This window comes from Phacochoerus africanus, chromosome 6 (genome assembly GCF_016906955.1).
Source record: "Phacochoerus africanus isolate WHEZ1 chromosome 6, ROS_Pafr_v1, whole genome shotgun sequence".
NCBI classification, from domain to species: Eukaryota; Metazoa; Chordata; class Mammalia; order Artiodactyla; family Suidae; genus Phacochoerus; species Phacochoerus africanus.
Window position 1 is genome coordinate 17,538,023 of NC_062549.1, and position 19,442 is coordinate 17,557,464.

At 39.0% G+C, this 19,442-nt stretch overlaps 1 protein-coding gene across 1 annotated transcript in view; it reads left to right on the forward strand.

Moving 5' to 3' along the window:
- The window catches only part of LOC125129064 (hyaluronan synthase 2), a 30,287-nt gene extending 11,963 nt beyond the window's left edge, over positions 1 to 18,324 (forward strand). The window contains exons 2-4 of the mRNA XM_047783342.1: positions 1,459 to 2,085; positions 14,804 to 14,905; positions 16,655 to 18,324. Coding sequence (XP_047639298.1) covers positions 1,459 to 2,085; positions 14,804 to 14,905; positions 16,655 to 17,584 — 1,659 coding nt within the window. The 3' untranslated portion in view covers positions 17,585 to 18,324. The remainder of the gene's footprint in view (positions 1 to 1,458; positions 2,086 to 14,803; positions 14,906 to 16,654) is intronic.
- The last annotated feature ends 1,118 nt before the right edge of the window (positions 18,325 to 19,442 follow it).

Here is a 19,442-nt window from a genome sequence, read left to right on the forward strand (position 1 = left end):
GCTCTTAAGACAATGGAAAACTTACCTGTTGAAATTAGGCATGATGCTATTTCATCCTTAAATTTTCTTTCTTTTTAGGGCCACATCCATGGTATATAGAAATTCTCAGGCTAGGGGTCGAATTGGAGCTGTAGCTGCTGAGGTAAATCCCAGCCACAGCAACGCGGGATCCAAGCCGTGTCTGCAACCTACATCACACTTCGTGGCATCGCCAGATCCTTAACCCATTGAGCAAGGCCAGAGATTGAACCCACATCCTTGCAAGATACTAGTCAGATTCATTTCCACTGAGCCACAACAAGAACTCCCTCATCTTTAATTATGATTTATTTCTGCAAACATCTATTGTGTCCTTACTGTGTTCCAATAAAGTTCCTGGTCACCAGGTTCTTCCTGGCTGCTGTTACTGGTGGTGAATGAGGGAGACGGCCAGATGAGCAAAGGAATGCAGTTGAGCATTTCAAGGGCTTTGATACATGTTTGTGTAGAATATTTATGTACAAAGAAGTTTTAATGGCAACAGAGTCTTAGGAAACAATTGAGTCTACACACCCTCATTTAACAGATTTTTAAAACTGCAGCCCAGAGAGGGAAATGTGACTGGCTCAAGGTCCCACAGCTCACTGATGGAAGAGCTAGAGGAGTAGAATCTATGTGTTCTTATGTTCGATCTCAGCTAGCTGCATGGGAAAGGTGTGAGGTGAGGGATTTGCATTGGAGATGAGATAAAATTACACCTAAGAAATGTAGCAAAACCTGCGGATTTTTCACTGGCATTGGGGTTCTGGTGCAAAAAAAAACCAGTGCATTGCTCACCAAAAAATTTAGATTCTATGCTTAGCCATGATCACATATATAGAGTACATCCTTAGACACGATCTAACACACTAAAAAGAATGCACGTGTGTATTTGTTTGATGCCTTATGCTTTTCAGTGATACTGTTGCACCATCTCATTTGATTCTTGAGTCTTCAGAGGTGTGTCCAAAGGGCACCCTTGAAGTTCTTGTCTTGGCTCAGCCTTTAAAGAACCTGACTAGCATCCATGAGGACTTGGGTTCGATCCCTGGCCTCACTCAGTGGGTTAAGGATCTGGCGTTGCCATGAGCTGTGGCGTAGGTCACAGATACGGCTCAAATCTCACATTGCTGTGGCTGTGGCATAGGCTGGTGGCCACAGCTCCATTTGAACCCCTAGCCTGGGAACCTCCATATGCCGTGGGGCAGCCCTAAAGAGACAAAAAGACAAAAAAAAAGGGGGGGAAAATGGGTCCTTATTTATCTCTCTTTTGCATATGAACCAACCGAGGTGCAGAAGCTCACACAGCTATTTAAGTGAGAAGCTCAGGGTTAGAGCTACTGGAATGCTTCTAGTCCAGTGCTCTACCTGTGATACTGTGAGTATGACAAGTATGGGACAAGAGAGATTAACCGAGTGTGTCATGTGATTATTTTACAGATGCATTGTGAGAGGTTTCTATGTATCCTGAGAATAATTGGAACCACACTTTTTGGAGTTTCTCTCCTCCTTGGAATTACAGCTGCTTATATCGTTGGCTACCAATTTATCCAAACAGATAATTACTATTTCTCTTTTGGGCTATATGGTGCCTTTTTAGCATCACACCTCATCATCCAAAGCTTGTTTGCCTTTTTGGAGCACCGGAAAATGAAAAAATCTCTAGAAACCCCCATTAAGTTGAACAAAACTGTCGCTCTTTGCATCGCGGCCTATCAAGAAGATCCAGACTACTTGCGAAAGTGTTTGCAGTCTGTGAAAAGGCTAACCTACCCTGGAATTAAAGTGGTCATGGTCATAGATGGGAACTCGGAAGATGACCTTTACATGATGGACATCTTCAGTGAAGTCATGGGCAGGGACAATTCAGCCACTTATATCTGGAAGAACAACTTCCACGAGAAAGGTCCTGGTGAGACGGATGAGTCACATAAAGAAAGCTCCCAACATGTCACCCAACTGGTCTTGTCCAACAGAAGTATTTGCATCATGCAAAAATGGGGTGGAAAAAGAGAAGTCATGTACACGGCCTTCAGAGCTCTGGGACGAAGTGTGGATTATGTACAGGTAGGTTTCCAAATCTGCCAGGACAAACATACATTTAAATAAAGAACCTTTTGTATCTCTCCAGTCATATGCTATGGCCCATCCTTGTCCCTTCTGGACACAGTACTCCTTTCAGTTCATTTGAAAACAGTACGACTGTTGAAAGCACATTCTGAAAGAGAGGGAAAAAAAAATCTTGTAAAACGGTTTAAACTGTCTATGAAAATGCTTAACGTGTACAGTGCTACTGGTTGGGAATTAAGGTCATTTTGAACTGGAGACCCTTCTTTTCCCCTTCCTTACCTCCTCTGCCCCCTTGGTTCTGCCAAATCAATTCCAACGTCATTTTCCACACTCAAAATCTCCAGCGTTGTATGAAAATAGTATCTGCCCCAGCAGAAGGCGCTTGAGAAAATCTGCAGGACTGAGAGAAGCCTACAAAATATTTTTCACAGAGACTGGGCAAAATCAGGGTGGTGAAAACAATTTTGATTTAAAAGTGTAGGAATTCAAACCTGAGACACAAAGAAAAAGAAAAAAAGGGAAACAAAAACAAAAACTACAAAAACAAGGAAAAAAACCTCCCCAGAACAAAATCTAAGTAATGTTTATTTCACTCCCCAAACTGCATTACCTCACTCCCTGCAACTTGACCTTTGAAAGCATTTGTGATGCTGTTTGCTTGCATGAAAATTTGACAGGCCATGTCTCTCATTAGTTCCCTGACAGCTAACGCTAGGGTTTCTCCTCTTCTAGTGTTCACTGCTGCTTTTCTTTCTCCCTTCCTTCCTTCCTTCTCTTTTTGCTGCCCCTGCATCATATAGAGGTTTCCAGGTCAGGGATTGAATCTGAGCCACAGCAGAGACAATGACAGATCCCTAACTCACAATGCCACAGCAGGAACTTCAGGGAGGCTTTCTTCTTTAGAACTTAGGTTCCCGTGAGTTTGCTAGTTGTAATTTTCTGCAGATACTTTAGTTAGATTTTGTTCATGAAATATCAAGAAGGGAGAAATGTCTCTATCTTTGTATATCTGCTGGGCTCTCTTCCTCTTAAATGTGACGTCATTGTTCAGAAGACCCATTGTATGTTTTAGGGGCATTTATCAACACAGTGATGCCCAGTGGGTCTTTGTGTAATGGCACAGGAATAGACACTGGCTTCACAGTCAGTTGACTGAGGCTCTAATCACAGGTATTACTAGCTGGTGGACCTTGAGCATGACTACCTTCCAAACTTTGGTTACCTGGTTAGAAGAAACAAAGCTCACAAGGAGTTTGAGATAGTTATTTCAAATTATGTATCCAAAGGGACTTAACCAAAAGATGTTGATAATGATGTCACTGTTAATATTTTGAAGGTGATTGCTGTTAATAGTATGATTTTTTAAAAATATAATTATCTGGTTCTTGCTTAAAAACTAGTACCTGTCAATTGCCGCCACAGGGTAATTTAGCTAATATGTACAGAATTTTGACATTTCTTCAGTTTATACCATATGCCTACTAATCTTCCTTTGAGGGAGTTGATTAGAGTTTTGCCCCCCAAGTGTCTCCTCATTTCTAGAACTTTCATGAAGAAGGTTGTTTCAGTTAACTCAGGACACTTTTACATATTTACATAGGCCCTGATGAGAGGATAAAATGAAACTTTTAAAGGGATGGCTAGGGAACTTACAAAGGATTGAAGAATGAAGTTCTGGGTCTGAAATGAGAAAACATCTGTTTTCATGTTTTGCCTTTAATTCCAATTAAAACAATTGCTATGTTTGTCATTTCTAATCAAGACGTCATTGTGTGGTTTTTCTTCCTTTTTTTCTAACCCGATTCTCCCAAAGCCCCTTCTCCCATCATCTTGTTTTGAATTTTGTTTGTTTCCTTGACAACTTGGCTTGTGCCTATCCAGGAAAAAAATTAATACAAAATATGAAATGTTGGAGTAGGCTTTTTGCTAGTGCTCTAATGAGGCTTGAGAACTTTCTTTCCTTCAGGATGAAGCCTCCAGATAGAGGGACCCTAGTAATAGCTGTTAACTGGGCCCCGAATACTTTTGAGACTCTCAGTCCATTCAGAGCACTCAAAGCAAGGGTAGAAAAAAAAATCTTTTGGCATTCTAAAACCAGTAAATACTTTCCTGCAACGTCTTATTACACCCCTTGATATCTAACCATTCGTGTCATATATAAAAACAAATTTCATAAGGTCCAATCTAATATAGTACTCTCATCATTCTGACTGACACAGGGTCCAACAGAAAGACAGGGGGGAGGTGGTTGAGGATACTGGCTCCTGAGCATTACAAGTGATTCGACATGGAGTTCAAGTCGATTAGGGATAGAAAGAAGCAAAATTCAGCTGCTAATACCCAAGACAGTGGGGGATGGGGATGAAATTAACCATCTGCTCATCCTTGCTAACCTGGTTGGAGACCACTGCTTAACTGTTCACAAAGATGGCCAGAAGGATTGGTTTCCAGTTGCAGCTGGGTCCTCTGCGATAGTCAGTGCTTTTTTCACTTGATCTTTTTTTTTCTTTTTGTCTTTTTAGAGCCATACCCGTACGGCATATGAAGGTTCCCAGGCCTACACCACAGCCACAGCAACGCAAGATCCAAGCCTCGTCTGCAACCTACACCACAGCTCCCGGAAATGCCGTATCCTTAACCCACTGAGCAAAGCCGGGGATCGAACCTGCAACATCATGGTTACTAGTCAGGTTCATTAACTGCTGAGCCACGACGGGAACTCCTCACTTGATCTTGAATAGATATCTTGCTTATTCCTCTCATGTCTATTATTTCATATCTTCACCACTCTCCTGGGACCTTAACCCAAAATCTTCCCTGCTTAACTGCTAACAGATGACCTTGCATCTCATAAAAGAGAACAGCAAAAGTAGAGCTCTGAAGGCTGTCATGATCTGACTCTTCTGCTTATAGTTTCAAGGGAACCCAACCTCACTTCCCATCTCAAGGTTTTAGCCTTTCTACGTACACTTCTTTTTTTTTAATGATTTTTTTTCCAGTATAGTTGGTTTACAGTGTTCTGTCAATTTCTACTGTACAGCAAAGTGACCAAGTCACACACACACACACACACACACACACACACACACACACACACACACACACATATATATATATATATACATTCTTTTTCTCACATTATCCTCCATCATGTTGCATCATAAGTGACTAGATATAGTTCACTGTGCTATACAGCAGGATCTCACTGCTTATCTACTCCAAATGCAATAGTTTGCATCTATGGCTACACACACTTCTGTGCTTTCTGGGATGGCTCCCTCTGATCTCTTGCTGAACAAGCCTTTATCAATTACCACCTCTCTCTCCCCTCTCATCCCTAGTCTTCTTTAGTAACTACTATTTCAACCTTGTAGCCACTCAATAAATGCTGACACAGACTCTGGAGGGAAGCTTTAGTCTAAGACAAAGCTAGTGTAGGAAATTCATACATGATGTGAGTGGCTGCTTCTAGAAATAAAGATGTAAAAACAGAAGAAAGATAAAGTGAGAAAATATGATATAGGGAATGAGAAGAAAGAAGGGGGGAGGATGAGGAAGATTTTCTTCATTGTGAATCAGTTTTTCTGGAGAAACTTTTTAAAGATGTACAAAATAAATGAGCGAAATTAAAATCATCTGCAGCAGCAGTGGGACGGATAAACTAGGTTAAGAGATACAAACTACTATATATAAAATAGCACAGGGAACTATAGTCAATATCTTGTTTTTGTTTTTCTGTGGCCACAGCATGTGCAAGTTCCTGGGCCAGGAATCGAATCTGCACCATAGCCACAACCCAAGCAACTGCAGTGGAATCGAATCTGCACCATAGCCACAACCCAAGCAACTGCAGTAACAATGCTGCATCCTTAACCTGCTGTGCCACAAGGGAACTCTAGTCAATATCTTCAAATAATCTATAACAGAAGATAATCTGAAAAAGAATAGAAGCATGGGTATAACTGAGTCACTTTGCTGTTCATCTGAAACATTGTAGATCAATTATAATTCAATTAAAAAAAAACCATCTGGGAGTTCCCCTTGTGGCTCAGTGGGTTAAGAACCTAATAGTGTCATGAGGATATGGATTCAATACCTGGCCTCACTCAGTGGGTTAAAGATCTGGCATTGCCACAAGCTGCAGTGTAGGTTGCAGATGTGGCTCGAATCCTGCTTTGCTTGGTTGTGGTATAGGCTGGCAGCTCCAGCTCCAATTTGACCCCTAGCTCGGGGAGTTTCCATATGCTGCAAGCACAGCCATAAAAAGAAAAAAAAAAATTTAAATCATCTGAGGAGTTCCACTGTGGTGCAGTGGGTTAAGAACCTGACTGTAGAGCATCTTGGGTCGCTTTGGAGGAGGAGAGGGTTAAAGGATCCAGCGTTGCTGCAGCTGCAGCATAGGTGACAGCTGTGGCTTGGATTCCATCCCTGGCTCAGGAACTAGTATCTTTTAATATGTAGATTACATAATTGCTTTATTCATATCTCTTCATTGAATGTTGATATTACAAGGGAAAAAAACAGTATTGTCTGATGTGTGCATTAAAAATTCCCCAGGTAAAAAATATAAATAAGTATGAATATTTTAGAAATGGGAATATTATAGGAGGCAAATTTATTGTGAATTTAAACTAGCACTACTGTAGCTATCATTGAGCAGGAGAAATAAATGTAAGACTGAGTCATTCATAATAATAGAGTTGACCCTCATTCATGGAATCTGTATTTGCAAATTAACCTACTGACTAAAATGCATTTAATAATCCAAAATCTATAATTGCAGTGCTTTTGCGATTATTTGCAGACATGTACAGAGTTGCCTGATGTGCATGTTCCCAGTTGAGGTCAAAGAAGATTTATGCTTTGCCTTTTTGTTCTAGCTTTTATATTGTAAATAACTCCTCATGTTTTTCATGTTTTTGTGCCTTTTGTTGCTGATGTACCTTTTTAAATGGTCTACAAGTGTAGCACTGAAGTGCTACATATTGTTCTTAATACAAAAAGGCTGTGATTGCCTTATGGCAGAGTTTATTAGATGAGGCATGAGTTACAGGGCTGTTGTATATGAATTCAGTGTTAATTAATTAACAATATCTGTTAAATAAGTAAACACAAATAAAACAAGGTTAAGCCTTGATCACTAGACAAAAATGTGACCAGAGGCTTTGAGGAAGCTAACTCCGTATTTCTGCTCGAAGCAATTTTTTGATATTTGCTAATTCCTGGTTTATGGAAACTTTAGTGCTACCATGAATAATGAGAATTGACTATGTAACATTTGATTGGTTTTTATTTTCTGAAAATTTCTGAAGTGTCATGTTGAGAATGGTAATGTGACTTCTTATCCCTCATTTCAGAGGATGAAATTAAGAGCATTTTTTAGAGGATTGAAATAAGAATGAGGAAATCGAATTTCTTGATTTAACTCTGTTTATTTGCTATGGGCCTCCACTGGTAGAACAGATGATTTTTGAGATCACTTCTAGCTCAAGACCTTAATTGAGGACTGTTTCCATTTCTTTCTAGCAACATACCTATGCTTTGCAAGAGTGGGATCAAAACAAGCAAACCAAAAAGGAGTATATCATCAGAATCTTCTTTTCATTTTTATCTCTCCTTTCCCCAAAAGTTGGGGTCTTGAAAGTAAACCTTGATTCAAGGCCACCATAATGCAATTTCCTTATTCCCTTCTCTAGTATGAGAACTCTAATCATTGGAATAAGAGCGTTTCCTGGCTTAAACTTTAGAGGAGACAACATTTGTTTTTCTCATTTTTCCAGCTGCCTTGTCACCTTTGCTTTGCTTTGCTGCCTTTGTCACCTTCTATAACTCTCATTCATGTATAAGCCTGCCTGAAAAAGAACGAAGACTAAACAACTGACTCCTTTTTCACCCGAATGTCTCAAAAGAATTCTAGGTTGCCTGAAGGAAAACAATATTTTTTAACCATTTGGGTAACACATTCTACTAAGGAAGGCATATATCTTCCTAATTCTCTTTAGAGTGACAACAAAGGGCTACATTGTTTTGATGTCTGTGATTTACAGGCTTTCTATTGGCTAGATTTGAGATCCTATGTCATCATAAACCAAATTACTATAAGAGAGGACCATCCTCCCTATCCCCCATCTCCCCAAAGTTTCTTGCTTTTTATTTGAGGGCATTTGATTTTTCCTGTGATGATTTTACTGATAAACTTCAAAAGTTTTTTTTAATCCAATTAAATTCTTAGATTTTATGATTTTGTTTTTACCACTCAATCTCCGAAAAACCATTCTCTAATATTTTTCCCTGGTAGAGAGCCCAAATGAAGAACTTTTACAGTGCATGCTTAATCATTCAACTTTTTCATTTAACTTTGTTGGGCATTAGACTAGGCATTAGTTTCTGTTGAATGAGTCATAGTTCATTTACAGTAATGAGAGAAAGGACCCCTTTTTTCATTGGACTAGTGTTCTTAGTTTGTACCTCTGATTTTCATTGATCACTTAGTATATTTATCTTCCTTTAGTTGAGCATTTACTACAAGCTAGCTCTCATAAGTGCTATACATACATTGTCTAATTAATTCCTCAGACAATAAACTTATGAGGGAGATATAATTATCCTCATTTTCACCTGAGAGATGGAGATCTAGAAAGGTGAGATAAGGAGTCTAAGATTAAGAAGTTAGTTCAAGTGAACATAACTGGTCAGTGCTAGACTGGGGCTCAGATCTGTCTGACTCCAAGGCTTGGCATGATGCTCTCTTTCCTTTCAGTAGTGTGTTTACTGGCATGGTACTGTGAGGTGTTTACGGGGCTTGCACCATCCTATGTTTGCTAGTAAATAACTATTGGTGAATTTTTAAATTCTGGCCAACCTCTTTTCACAAAGGAAATATCTGGGGGGAAGGAAGAGTTAGGGGGGAATTTCCATTTACTATGTAATTAAGTTGTGGAAGGGAAACAGGTAGTGGGATCATGACTAAAAGTAAATTTCAAACATAGAAGGAAGAGTCTTACTAGGTTAAGAGGAAAGGTCAAGGTTAAGAAAGGGTTGAGCTTTACAAGCCAGCAAAGGATGAAGGCAGTAGCAACAGAAGGAGTCATGATTTATTTTCAACCTGTTTGCGCCCTGAAGGCATTCAGAGTAATTAAGATTTCCTCTTGTTGTGTAGCTCTCCATGCCCTTTGAAGCAGTGTGGGGAAGGCAGAGATGAAGAAGCTACCAGTCGGTCTGAAAGGAAATATGTTTAAAAAAGTGAAATATGGAGAACTTGGCATTTTAGATTTGGGTCTTAGAATTTGAAAGGCCTTTGGTAGAATAAGTAATGGGAGATTTTTATTTAAACTACGGTAAGGTAGATTAACTTGATGAGTGAGGTAAGTTGGAGTGAATTTAGTCTAATAAGTAATGTAATAGGCAATGATAGTCTATATTTAACTGTCATAGATAGTTTCAGACATATTTGAATTTTTTCATTGTGGTAAGAGATTCTTTTTCTTTTCTCTTTTTTTTTTAGGGCCACACCCACAGCATATGGAAGGCTAGGGGTAGAATTGGAGCTATAGCTGCGGGCTTACACTATAGCCATAGCAACACCAGATCTGCGCCACATCAGCAAATTACACCACAGCTCACAGCAAGACCAGATCCTTAACCTACTGAGTTAGGCCAGGGATTGAACTCGATTCCTTATGGGTACTAGTTGGGTTCGTTACTGCTCCACCACAATGGGAAATCCAAGAGATTCTTTTTTTTTCTTGTCTTTTTCCTAGGGCCACTCCCGCGGCATATGGAGGTTCCCAGGCTAGGGGTTGAATCGGAGCTGTAGCCACCGGCCTACGCCAGAGCCACAGCAATGCCAGATCCAAGCCGCATCTGCGACCTGACACCACAGCTCCTGGCAACGCCAGAGCCTTAACCCACTGAGCAAGGCCAGGGATCGAACCCGCAACCTCATGGTTCCTAGTCAGATTCCTTAGCCACTGAGCCACGACGGGAACTCCAAGAGATTCTTGATATATAATCAATTCCCATATTCCTTTTAGTAATTCTCTCTACTGTGTCATCTATTTGTGGTAACGATCGTCATTATCTTTTACGTGTGGGCTTTTACTTACAGTATAAAAATCTAAAGATTATTACCCTATACTAATGGTGGACTTCCCTATGATCCTTTGTAATTACAAAGGACTTTTATATTCCATGTCTCACTCCAGTATCATGGTGATAGTGAATGACTTATTCAAGGTCATAGAAGTAGTGAGATACTGGACTCATGACTTGAGTCTTTTGGATTCTGAGGATTATAATAAGCAAATCTTGGCGAAAGAAAAAAAAATCTAGTTTGTTAATGTTTTATACTTTTAATGCAATAACGCTTACTTATAACCCATGGAGAAAGAGGGAATCTTTTAAAAAATCTGCTTGAATTAAAATTGGGGCTTAGAAGATATTTTAACTTTTTAATTAAATTTTATAAAAGAGAACCCTTCTCCCCACAATCAGTAATTTTAGACCCAGCCCAGGATTGGTAAACTTTGCTTTTGCCAAATCCCTGATAGTAAATGTAGGCTTTGCCTGGCATATGGCCTTTGTTGCAGCTATTGAACTTTACTGTTTTCAGTGTGGAAGCAGCCATAGATAATATCGAAATGAATTTTCATGGCTGGGTTCCAATAAAGCTTTATTTTTGGACTCAGAAATTTGGTCCTATAATTTCCATGTGCCACTTCTTTGATTTTTTTTTTTCAACTACTTTAATAGGTAAAAGCCATGTTTAGTCTGCAGGCTATATCAACAGGTAGCAGGTTGAAATTGGCGTGTAGACCTTAGTTTGCTAACTCCTGTTTTAGGGAGAAAGGGGTGAGCATTAAATCTTGCCTAGAATAGGGAAGAAGGAAGAGCCATGGTCATTTGCACTTTAGTTGATGATTCTGTGGTTAAGACGGAGCAGGCTGGTTCCTCCCATGAACATCTTTTTGTCTTTACATTTTGCATTCATGTTAATCAAAATTTGATGAGTTTGCTTCCCTTATATCTCCCAGTGAGAAGTCCTACGACCAGCGATCATGTAGTTTAAACAAATTAGAGTGATACATTCAGTGTGGACAGAAAGATGTTTTGATTTGTTCTCTAATCGTTTCCTGTGCAAATCATGTCCTGTGGTTTTTCTCAGTGTGAGGTTAAGCTCTTTGTGAACTGATGTATGTCTCTCACAGCTTCTAGCCTAGAGCTAAATAGCCAACATTTATGAAGTTACACACTTGTCATTAATTGGGGAGGAGAGAACTAGAAACCCTGTTTCTATTAGGCTGTTTTTCAGAAGGGCTAAAGTTACACTTTTTAACACACTTGTAAATCAGTACCGTTCTGTCCATGAACTAGACACCTTCACAGACTGTCATAGAGGGCGACTTTCTAGTTGGCATTCTATCACCAAATAACATCCAGAAACTGAACTTCTTGAAAACGCATGAATCCCACTACAACCAACCCCTCCCAGGAGGTTCCTGAGAGCTTTCTCTTCTGACAGTTAAACTCTCCATGTCAACAATCTCTCTCAGAGAATTTCTGGCACTTTGCTGTTGGAAACTGGGAGGGGTGGCACCAATTTACATATGTAGAAGTTTGGTTCAAGTTTAGTCATTGCAAAGAGGCAGTTCCCTTGGCCTGCTTCTGCTGGCTAGCAGGCGGAGTTACTTGAACATTAATTCTAGATTGCCCCCTTCCTGTTGTTTTTAGTCTTATTTTAGCTTGCTGGTTTTCCCTTTTCCAGCTTGAGTCAATAGAGGTGGGTGTGGCCATAACTTCTCAGGATGCTGAGAGGTTGAAAGGTGGGTTGAACTTCTGCCTTCACTTTTTACTCTGCTAGTTACTGGGCTGCCAGGCTTGTGCCGTGTACACAAAACAGTGATCAACAGGCAAGAGAGGCAAAACATGCTACTGGGGGAATTTGTTTAGGTTTCTGAGGCTTTGGGATTGCTCAGGCACAAATCCTAGTACTAGTAAAATTCTATTTTGCTGAATGGAATACTAATCCCTAGCGGCTGTCTAATTTTCTTCCTCTAAAGTAAGACCATGCTAGGCCAAAACAGAATGCTCCCCCCAAAGGGCCAGGAAGTTATTTAGAAAATACATGTTTCTAAATAAGCAAAATAAACAATTCAGAAATTAATTTTAAAATTATAAGTTCAGGTTCAGGGAGGTGATGAATTCATTTTTTAATTGGATACCCTATATACTTTTTAATAAGATTTTTATTTTTTCTATTATAGTTGATTTACAAAGTTATGTCAGTTTCTGCTGTATAGCAAAGTGACCAAGTCATACATATATCGTACATATATATATATGCACACATTCTTTTTCTCACGTTATCCTCCATCATGTTTCAACACAAGTGGTTAGATATAGTTATGTCAGTTTCTGCTGTATAGCAAAGTGACCAAGTCATACATATATCGTACATATATATATATATATGCACACATTCTTTTTCTCACATTATCCTCCGTCATGTTCCAGCACAAGTGTTTAGATATAGTTCCCTGTGCTATATGCACAGTAGGATCTCATTGCTTATCCACTCCAAATGCAAGAGTTTGCACCTACTAACCCCCAAATCCCAGTCCATCCCACTTCCTCCCCCTCTCCCTTGGCAACCGTAAGTCTGTTCTCCAAGTCCATGAGTTTGTTTCTTTTCTGTAGATAGGTTCATTAGTGCCGTACCCTATATACTTTTTAAGTCATAAGTTGTAGGAATGCACTTGAATTACTGTTTTCATCAACATTCCTCCTTAATATATATTAATAGCTTTTCAGAAAAAAGAACTATTAATAAAATTAAGACAGACACATTTTTTAAGACAGACTTTTTTTTTTAAATGTTGGGATGTCCTACAATATATGTGAGGGACTCACGCCATATACATATATAAAGCTCCCATCAACTCTGAGAGTTCATGCTTCTAAACATTATTTTCATATTTTTTTCATTCCAAACTGATATATCAAATCTCTATTTTTATAAAGTCATTTGGAGAAATGTAAAAATATTTACTCGTGATATAAATAGACTAAATGTTGATTAAATTCATACATATAGCCAGACTACATAGGAAAATAATGGAATTGGAGATAACGCTCCTATCTCTACTGATCATATCACTTTTTGCTTGCATGTGGCTGTGAACCTGTTTCATTACATGTCAGCTTTGATCAGTTTCTATCTATTAGGGCCTGGCTGCATTCTCCAGAAAAGAATACAATGCTATGAGTATTAGTCAGGATAATGAGATGGCTGTTCTTTTCCCACTTCTGATTTTCTTTGATTAAACTCCATCCATAGGTATAACCTACCTAATTTCTCCTTAAAAGAAGTGACTTAATCTGATTGGTAGAGCTCCCATTGTGGCTCAGTGGAAACGAATCTGACTAGCATCCATGAGGATGTACGCTCGAGCCCAGGCTCATTCAGTGGGTTAAGGATCCGGCGTTGCCTTGAGCTGTGGTGAAGGTCACAGACACTGCTCCGCTCCTGCACTGCTGAGGCTGAGGCTGTGGCTGTGGCATACGTTGGCAACTGCAGCTCTGATTTGAACCCTAGCCTGGAAACTTCCATATGCCTCAGGTGCAGCCCTAAAAAGCAAAAAAAAAAAAAAAAAAAATCTGATTGTTGAATGTGGAAGGAGTAGGCATCTGCATACCTTTTAAAGGTGTCCTTAGGAGGCTGGCCCACTTAAATGCTATTTGGAACTAATGCATCTGACTCATTCTGGGGGACATACTTACAAAGGCTGCTACTCCATAGATTTAAGCCCTATTCTCCACGTAAGCTTTATGAGTACACAGTAATATTCTGGTTTCTCATCTCCTTTATTCTTTTTCATTTTCCAGTAAGTTTATAAATCAGCGTGGAAAGAAAACTACAATTTATAACCCTGCACCTTTGGCCTCTAGTAGAAATTTCTGTGAGCAGTTCATGGGTATAGACCAATCCTAATAGTCTTCTTGAAGTTGTAGCTGGTTTGGTTTCCAGATTGCCTATCTGGCCTATATAAAGTTTATTTTTAAGAATAACAAGTAGCATTTCTGGAATAGTTTAAGGTAACTTGTATGTGCTTTTGTATATAAAGAGCTAGGTGACTATTGAACATGCTAGAATAAAAAAGTGGTCTGACCATCAAGCTAATTTTCATTCTGATAGAATGGACATCTTGCTTCAGAATTACGCAACCAGCTGTAGAAGTATATTCACCACATTAAAATATAATCACTGTTAAAAGTGCTTCCTTTTCTGTATTATCATAGGAATTTCTGGTCATCATTCAGACCTGAGGGATAAGATATTTGAAAGCTTTGTCTTAGGCAATTAAAAAAGGAGAGACATCTGTGGTGATCAGTGAACACATTTTCACCTCCTGGAAACCTAGGATATTACTTGGGAACATCCTTGGCAAACTGGGCAACGCTGGTCATCAACATGACATGCCTGCCTCATCACTTCAGCTCTTCTGAAGTGTTGTTAACTGAACTACTGAGCTTGCAAGCTCTCTGTATGGGCTGTAATATAACAAACTCTATCGTCCCCATTATAGTCCCCATTGTACTTGCTTGTTGAGGCCTGGTGACAATAAGGCTGAAAACATAATGAATATGCCCCGTTTTGACTGTATGGAGCACACTCATCATCTTCTTTCCTTTAACTCACTTCTTACCTTCCATGCAGGTTTGCGATTCAGACACCATGCTTGACCCTGCCTCATCTGTGGAGATGGTGAAAGTTTTAGAAGAAGACCCCATGGTTGGAGGTGTTGGAGGAGATGTCCAGGTGCATATGGCTTCCCTTTTTCGCAGGAGTCGTTTTTAGGAACCCCCTCACTCACTGCCTCCTTGAACATACATTTATTATCACACATTAAACTCTATGCCAGGTATTATTTCTGGTGCTGAAGAAACACTAGAATGTGCCTTTGATCTGCTTTGCTTTCTCTTCTGCCATCTAAATTGAAATAATCTAGGATTTCTTTGCTTAATCCTATAACACATGTATGTAGTGGCTGAAAAGCTATATAAAATATGATATAAATATGTAATGATATCTCCCATATCTTCTTGAGCTACAACTTAACGTTCTGATAAAAAGATGTCGGAACTCATTTAGTATGAGGGTTAAAAAAATGGAAGTATGGTAGAGAATGGATTCTATATTGTGTACCTATGTATTTAAAAGCTGAGCAATGTGTGGTTGGTCAAAAATCCAAATTAGAAAACAAAGGAAAAAAGGGAAGTGGCAACTCAGATTTGCAATTGTGAAAAAGTCAAAGAGGAGCTCCCTGGGCTCAGCCAGTTAAAAACCCAACATAGTCTCCGTGAGGATGGGGGTTCTATCCCTGGCCTCATGCAGTGGGTTAAGGATCTGCAATGCTGTGAGCTGTGGTATAGGTTGCAGATGTGGCTCGGATCCAGTTTTGCCACTGTGGTGTAGGTTGGCAGCTGCAGCTGTGATTTGACCCCTAGCCCAGGAACTTCCATATGCTACAGGTGCAGCCCTAAAAAGAAAGTTAAAGAAACAATTAATTAACCTGAGTTTTCCAATTATTACTTATTTCCCATTATGTGCCCTCAATGGAGAAAAAAAATTAGTGAAGTAAATAGCAATGAAAGTGATTTGAACTTTGTGGAATAGGACAACAAATATATGAATAATAAAGTGAGTCTTGTGCAAAAGTGCAATTAAACTTTAGTAAAAGGTGAGAAGCGCATGGAATTTAGGCATCATGCTGCTGTATGACCCCTTTTGTAACTGCATGGTACGAGTGAAGGCAAAGAAAATGCACTAGATGGACAAAGGAATACTTGGGTGACGAACAAGAAGCATGCAAAACCCAGATAAAAACTGAACAAAATTGAAACAGGGGAGAGAATTAAGAAATACTGCCCCGAAAGCTGATGATTTTTAATAGCCCTTATATAGAACATTATTTCGGGATTTTCAAGTTTTGGGGTGAAGCCATAGCAAACCCTTTTATCACTGGCATTGCTAAAGATGGGGATGAAGGAGATGAAGGAGAACAATACTGTTTTTACTCATTACTAATTTTTTACTCATTCCAAATTTCATAGCATGAAATTATGAGAAAAATTTTAACCAGAGTTAAAAATTTTAACTCTGGATGAGTAAAAAATTAACAGAGCAGAAGAGAATAGGACTTAAAATTTTTCAAATATTGGATGGTAAGAAAGAGGGGGAGAAGAACGTAAGAGCTGAGAACTAATGCCTAAAAAGACTCAATATTTTAACGTAACAACAAACGCAAGAAGTAAAACACACAGCAAAAAGAGTACAGAGTGATGAAATGGAAAAAACATTGTCAGTGAGTCTTAACATATAACACACAGCTTAACAAATTAATCCAGTGGTACATAAAGTAAAGTAAAATCATGTGAAAAAGAAGAAAGAAGCCACACTGAAGGCTAAAGAAACATCATTCCAGGCACTAAACTCACAATGGAGCAGATTTGGGTGGCATTTTTAGCTGAGGTTGACCTTCATTTACTTATTTTTTTCTTCCTGCAGATTTTAAACAAGTATGATTCCTGGATCTCCTTCCTCAGCAGTGTGAGATACTGGATGGCTTTTAACATAGAAAGGGCCTGCCAGTCTTATTTTGGATGTGTCCAGTGCATTAGTGGACCTCTGGGGATGTACAGAAACTCCTTACTGCATGAATTTGTGGAAGACTGGTACAATCAAGAGTTTATGGGCAGCCAATGTAGTTTTGGAGATGACAGGCATCTAACGAACCGAGTGCTGAGTCTGGGCTATGCAACAAAATACACAGCTCGGTCCAAGTGCCTTACTGAGACGCCGATAGAATATCTCAGATGGTTAAACCAGCAGACCCGTTGGAGCAAGTCCTACTTCCGAGAGTGGCTGTACAATGCGATGTGGTTTCATAAGCATCACTTGTGGATGACCTATGAGGCAGTTATCACCGGGTTCTTCCCTTTCTTCCTCATTGCCACAGTAATCCAGCTCTTCTACAGGGGTAAAATTTGGAACATCCTCCTCTTCTTGTTAACTGTCCAGTTAGTAGGTCTCATAAAATCATCCTTTGCCAGCTGCCTTAGAGGAAATATCGTCATGGTCTTCATGTCCCTCTACTCGGTGTTGTACATGTCAAGTTTACTTCCCGCCAAGATGTTTGCCATTGCAACGATAAACAAAGCTGGCTGGGGCACATCTGGAAGGAAAACCATCGTTGTGAATTTCATAGGACTCATTCCAGTGTCAGTTTGGTTTACAATCCTCCTGGGTGGTGTGATTTTCACCATTTATAAGGAATCTAAAAAGCCATTCTCAGAATCCAAACAGACAGTTTTAATTGTTGGAACGTTGCTCTATGCATGCTATTGGGTCATGCTTTTGACACTGTATGTGGTTCTCATCAATAAATGTGGCCGGCGGAAGAAGGGACAACAGTACGACATGGTGCTTGATGTATGATCTTACATTGTTTGATGTTTGCAGTTACACTTGCAGACACACACAAAACCTTAGTTCCTCTAGGGACTGTACAGTATTGTGGCATCAGATAATGCCACCCAAGGAGACATATCACTGCTGCTGGGACTTGAACAAAGACATTTTATGGGTTTATTTTAATTCTGCCAAAGTCAAATGATACATCAAGAAGAACTCAGATTTAACCTGTTATTTCTAGGAAAATGGGAAGAATTCTTTGTTTATGCACTTTTTCCTTACTGTACATCCGCCTAACAGTGTTTTGCCCTATATACCTCACTAGTCATGCTTTATGTGGGTTATCATGGAAGAAAAGGATTTCGGAAACTCAAGGAAAAGTTCTTTCAACATATACAACCTAACTTATGGACTGTGTCGATAGCTAATTTTTTTTTTTTTTTTAAAGAAAGGTTTTTCTGTTTAACTCTACCAAATGAAATGCCAAAGGAAATTTTACAGGCCATTGGCTGTGCTGTATTTTTATATAATTGTACTGTGTTTTAAAATTTTGTATGCCAATTTTAAAACAAATTTTGCATATTTTATATTTTACTTCTTTGCCAAAATACACCTGTTCTTCCTTTTTTAAAAAAAAAAAGAAATAAAATAGGTTCTGAAAAAATTCATACTTAAAAAAATCCTGCCCAAAATGTGAAGCTTGGTTGACTGATGTTGTTCATGATAGAAAGAATAAAATGTGTGTCTCTCTCTCTCTACCTTTAAAATGGAATAGTTTATTTCTGTGAAAAAGTATTTAAACTTTCAATATTTTACCTTTTTCATTTCTTTTAGAGAAGGTCAATATACCTGTCACCCTTCAGGAGTAGAAATTCATACTTTTGTGTACAAAAAAAGAAACCATTGAAAAATCAAGGCCAAAGGGGTAGAAAAGTGCAATTTTTTCATAATAGTAAGAAAAGGGAATGCTAGTTCTAATCACTAAGCATCCAGCACTGGACAAAACCTGAGTATTGAAAATAAGTAAGATTTGCAGATTCACACAGTGTGTTCTCACACCGTTTTCTCAGGCTAAGTAAAATCGGAGAGTGGAAAAATTATCTGTATAATTTCGACAGATACGATGCAGTTCATCATTTTGTTCCATGACCTGTATTCACGGAATCCTGCCCTGTAGGTATATGCTACCTACTTTTTTTTTTTTTTCCAGCTTGTCAAGTCACTTTACTTGTTAGTATGAGGTTTATACGGGTGAATGGGATACATTATAATCTGGATAAAGCATACAGATTCAGAATTGGCAGAATCAAGCTCTAAGCATGCTCTTTTACTTTCTAGGGAACATTTTTTTCTGAATTACACAGACAATTCTTCCCCTCTCCTGTTCTTGGCCGACATAAGTGTGTTTACCTAGATGATGTGATATCAAGGATTTAAGAGTTGTATCCAGTATTGGCACATAAAAAAAAAACCTGATAGACAGGTACCATGAGTCTGGTTAATTTAGATACGCCAAGGCCTGTTATTCATTTTTGATTTTTGACATGACCCATCTTGCCTTGTAGCTGGTGCTGTGTAGACCTGTGTTAAAAACAATTGAACACATGAATAGTTGCATAAAAAGTATTGTGATGAAGCAGAAATGGGGAGAGGTGTTCAACCATGTGCTCCCTGCCTTTCTGCTTTCTTTTTATGCAGACTTCTATGTTCCATCTATTCTGCCTAAGAAAAAACTGCACGTTCTACCTTCAGAGTACAAAAAGGTACATCACATTCTTCAGCTCAGACTCTTCACTGATTGGAGAGCTTGTGGAAAACACATCATGCCATTTAATGAGACTAAAACTTGAGTTTGCCTTTTTAACTATTTATGTTCTAAGTT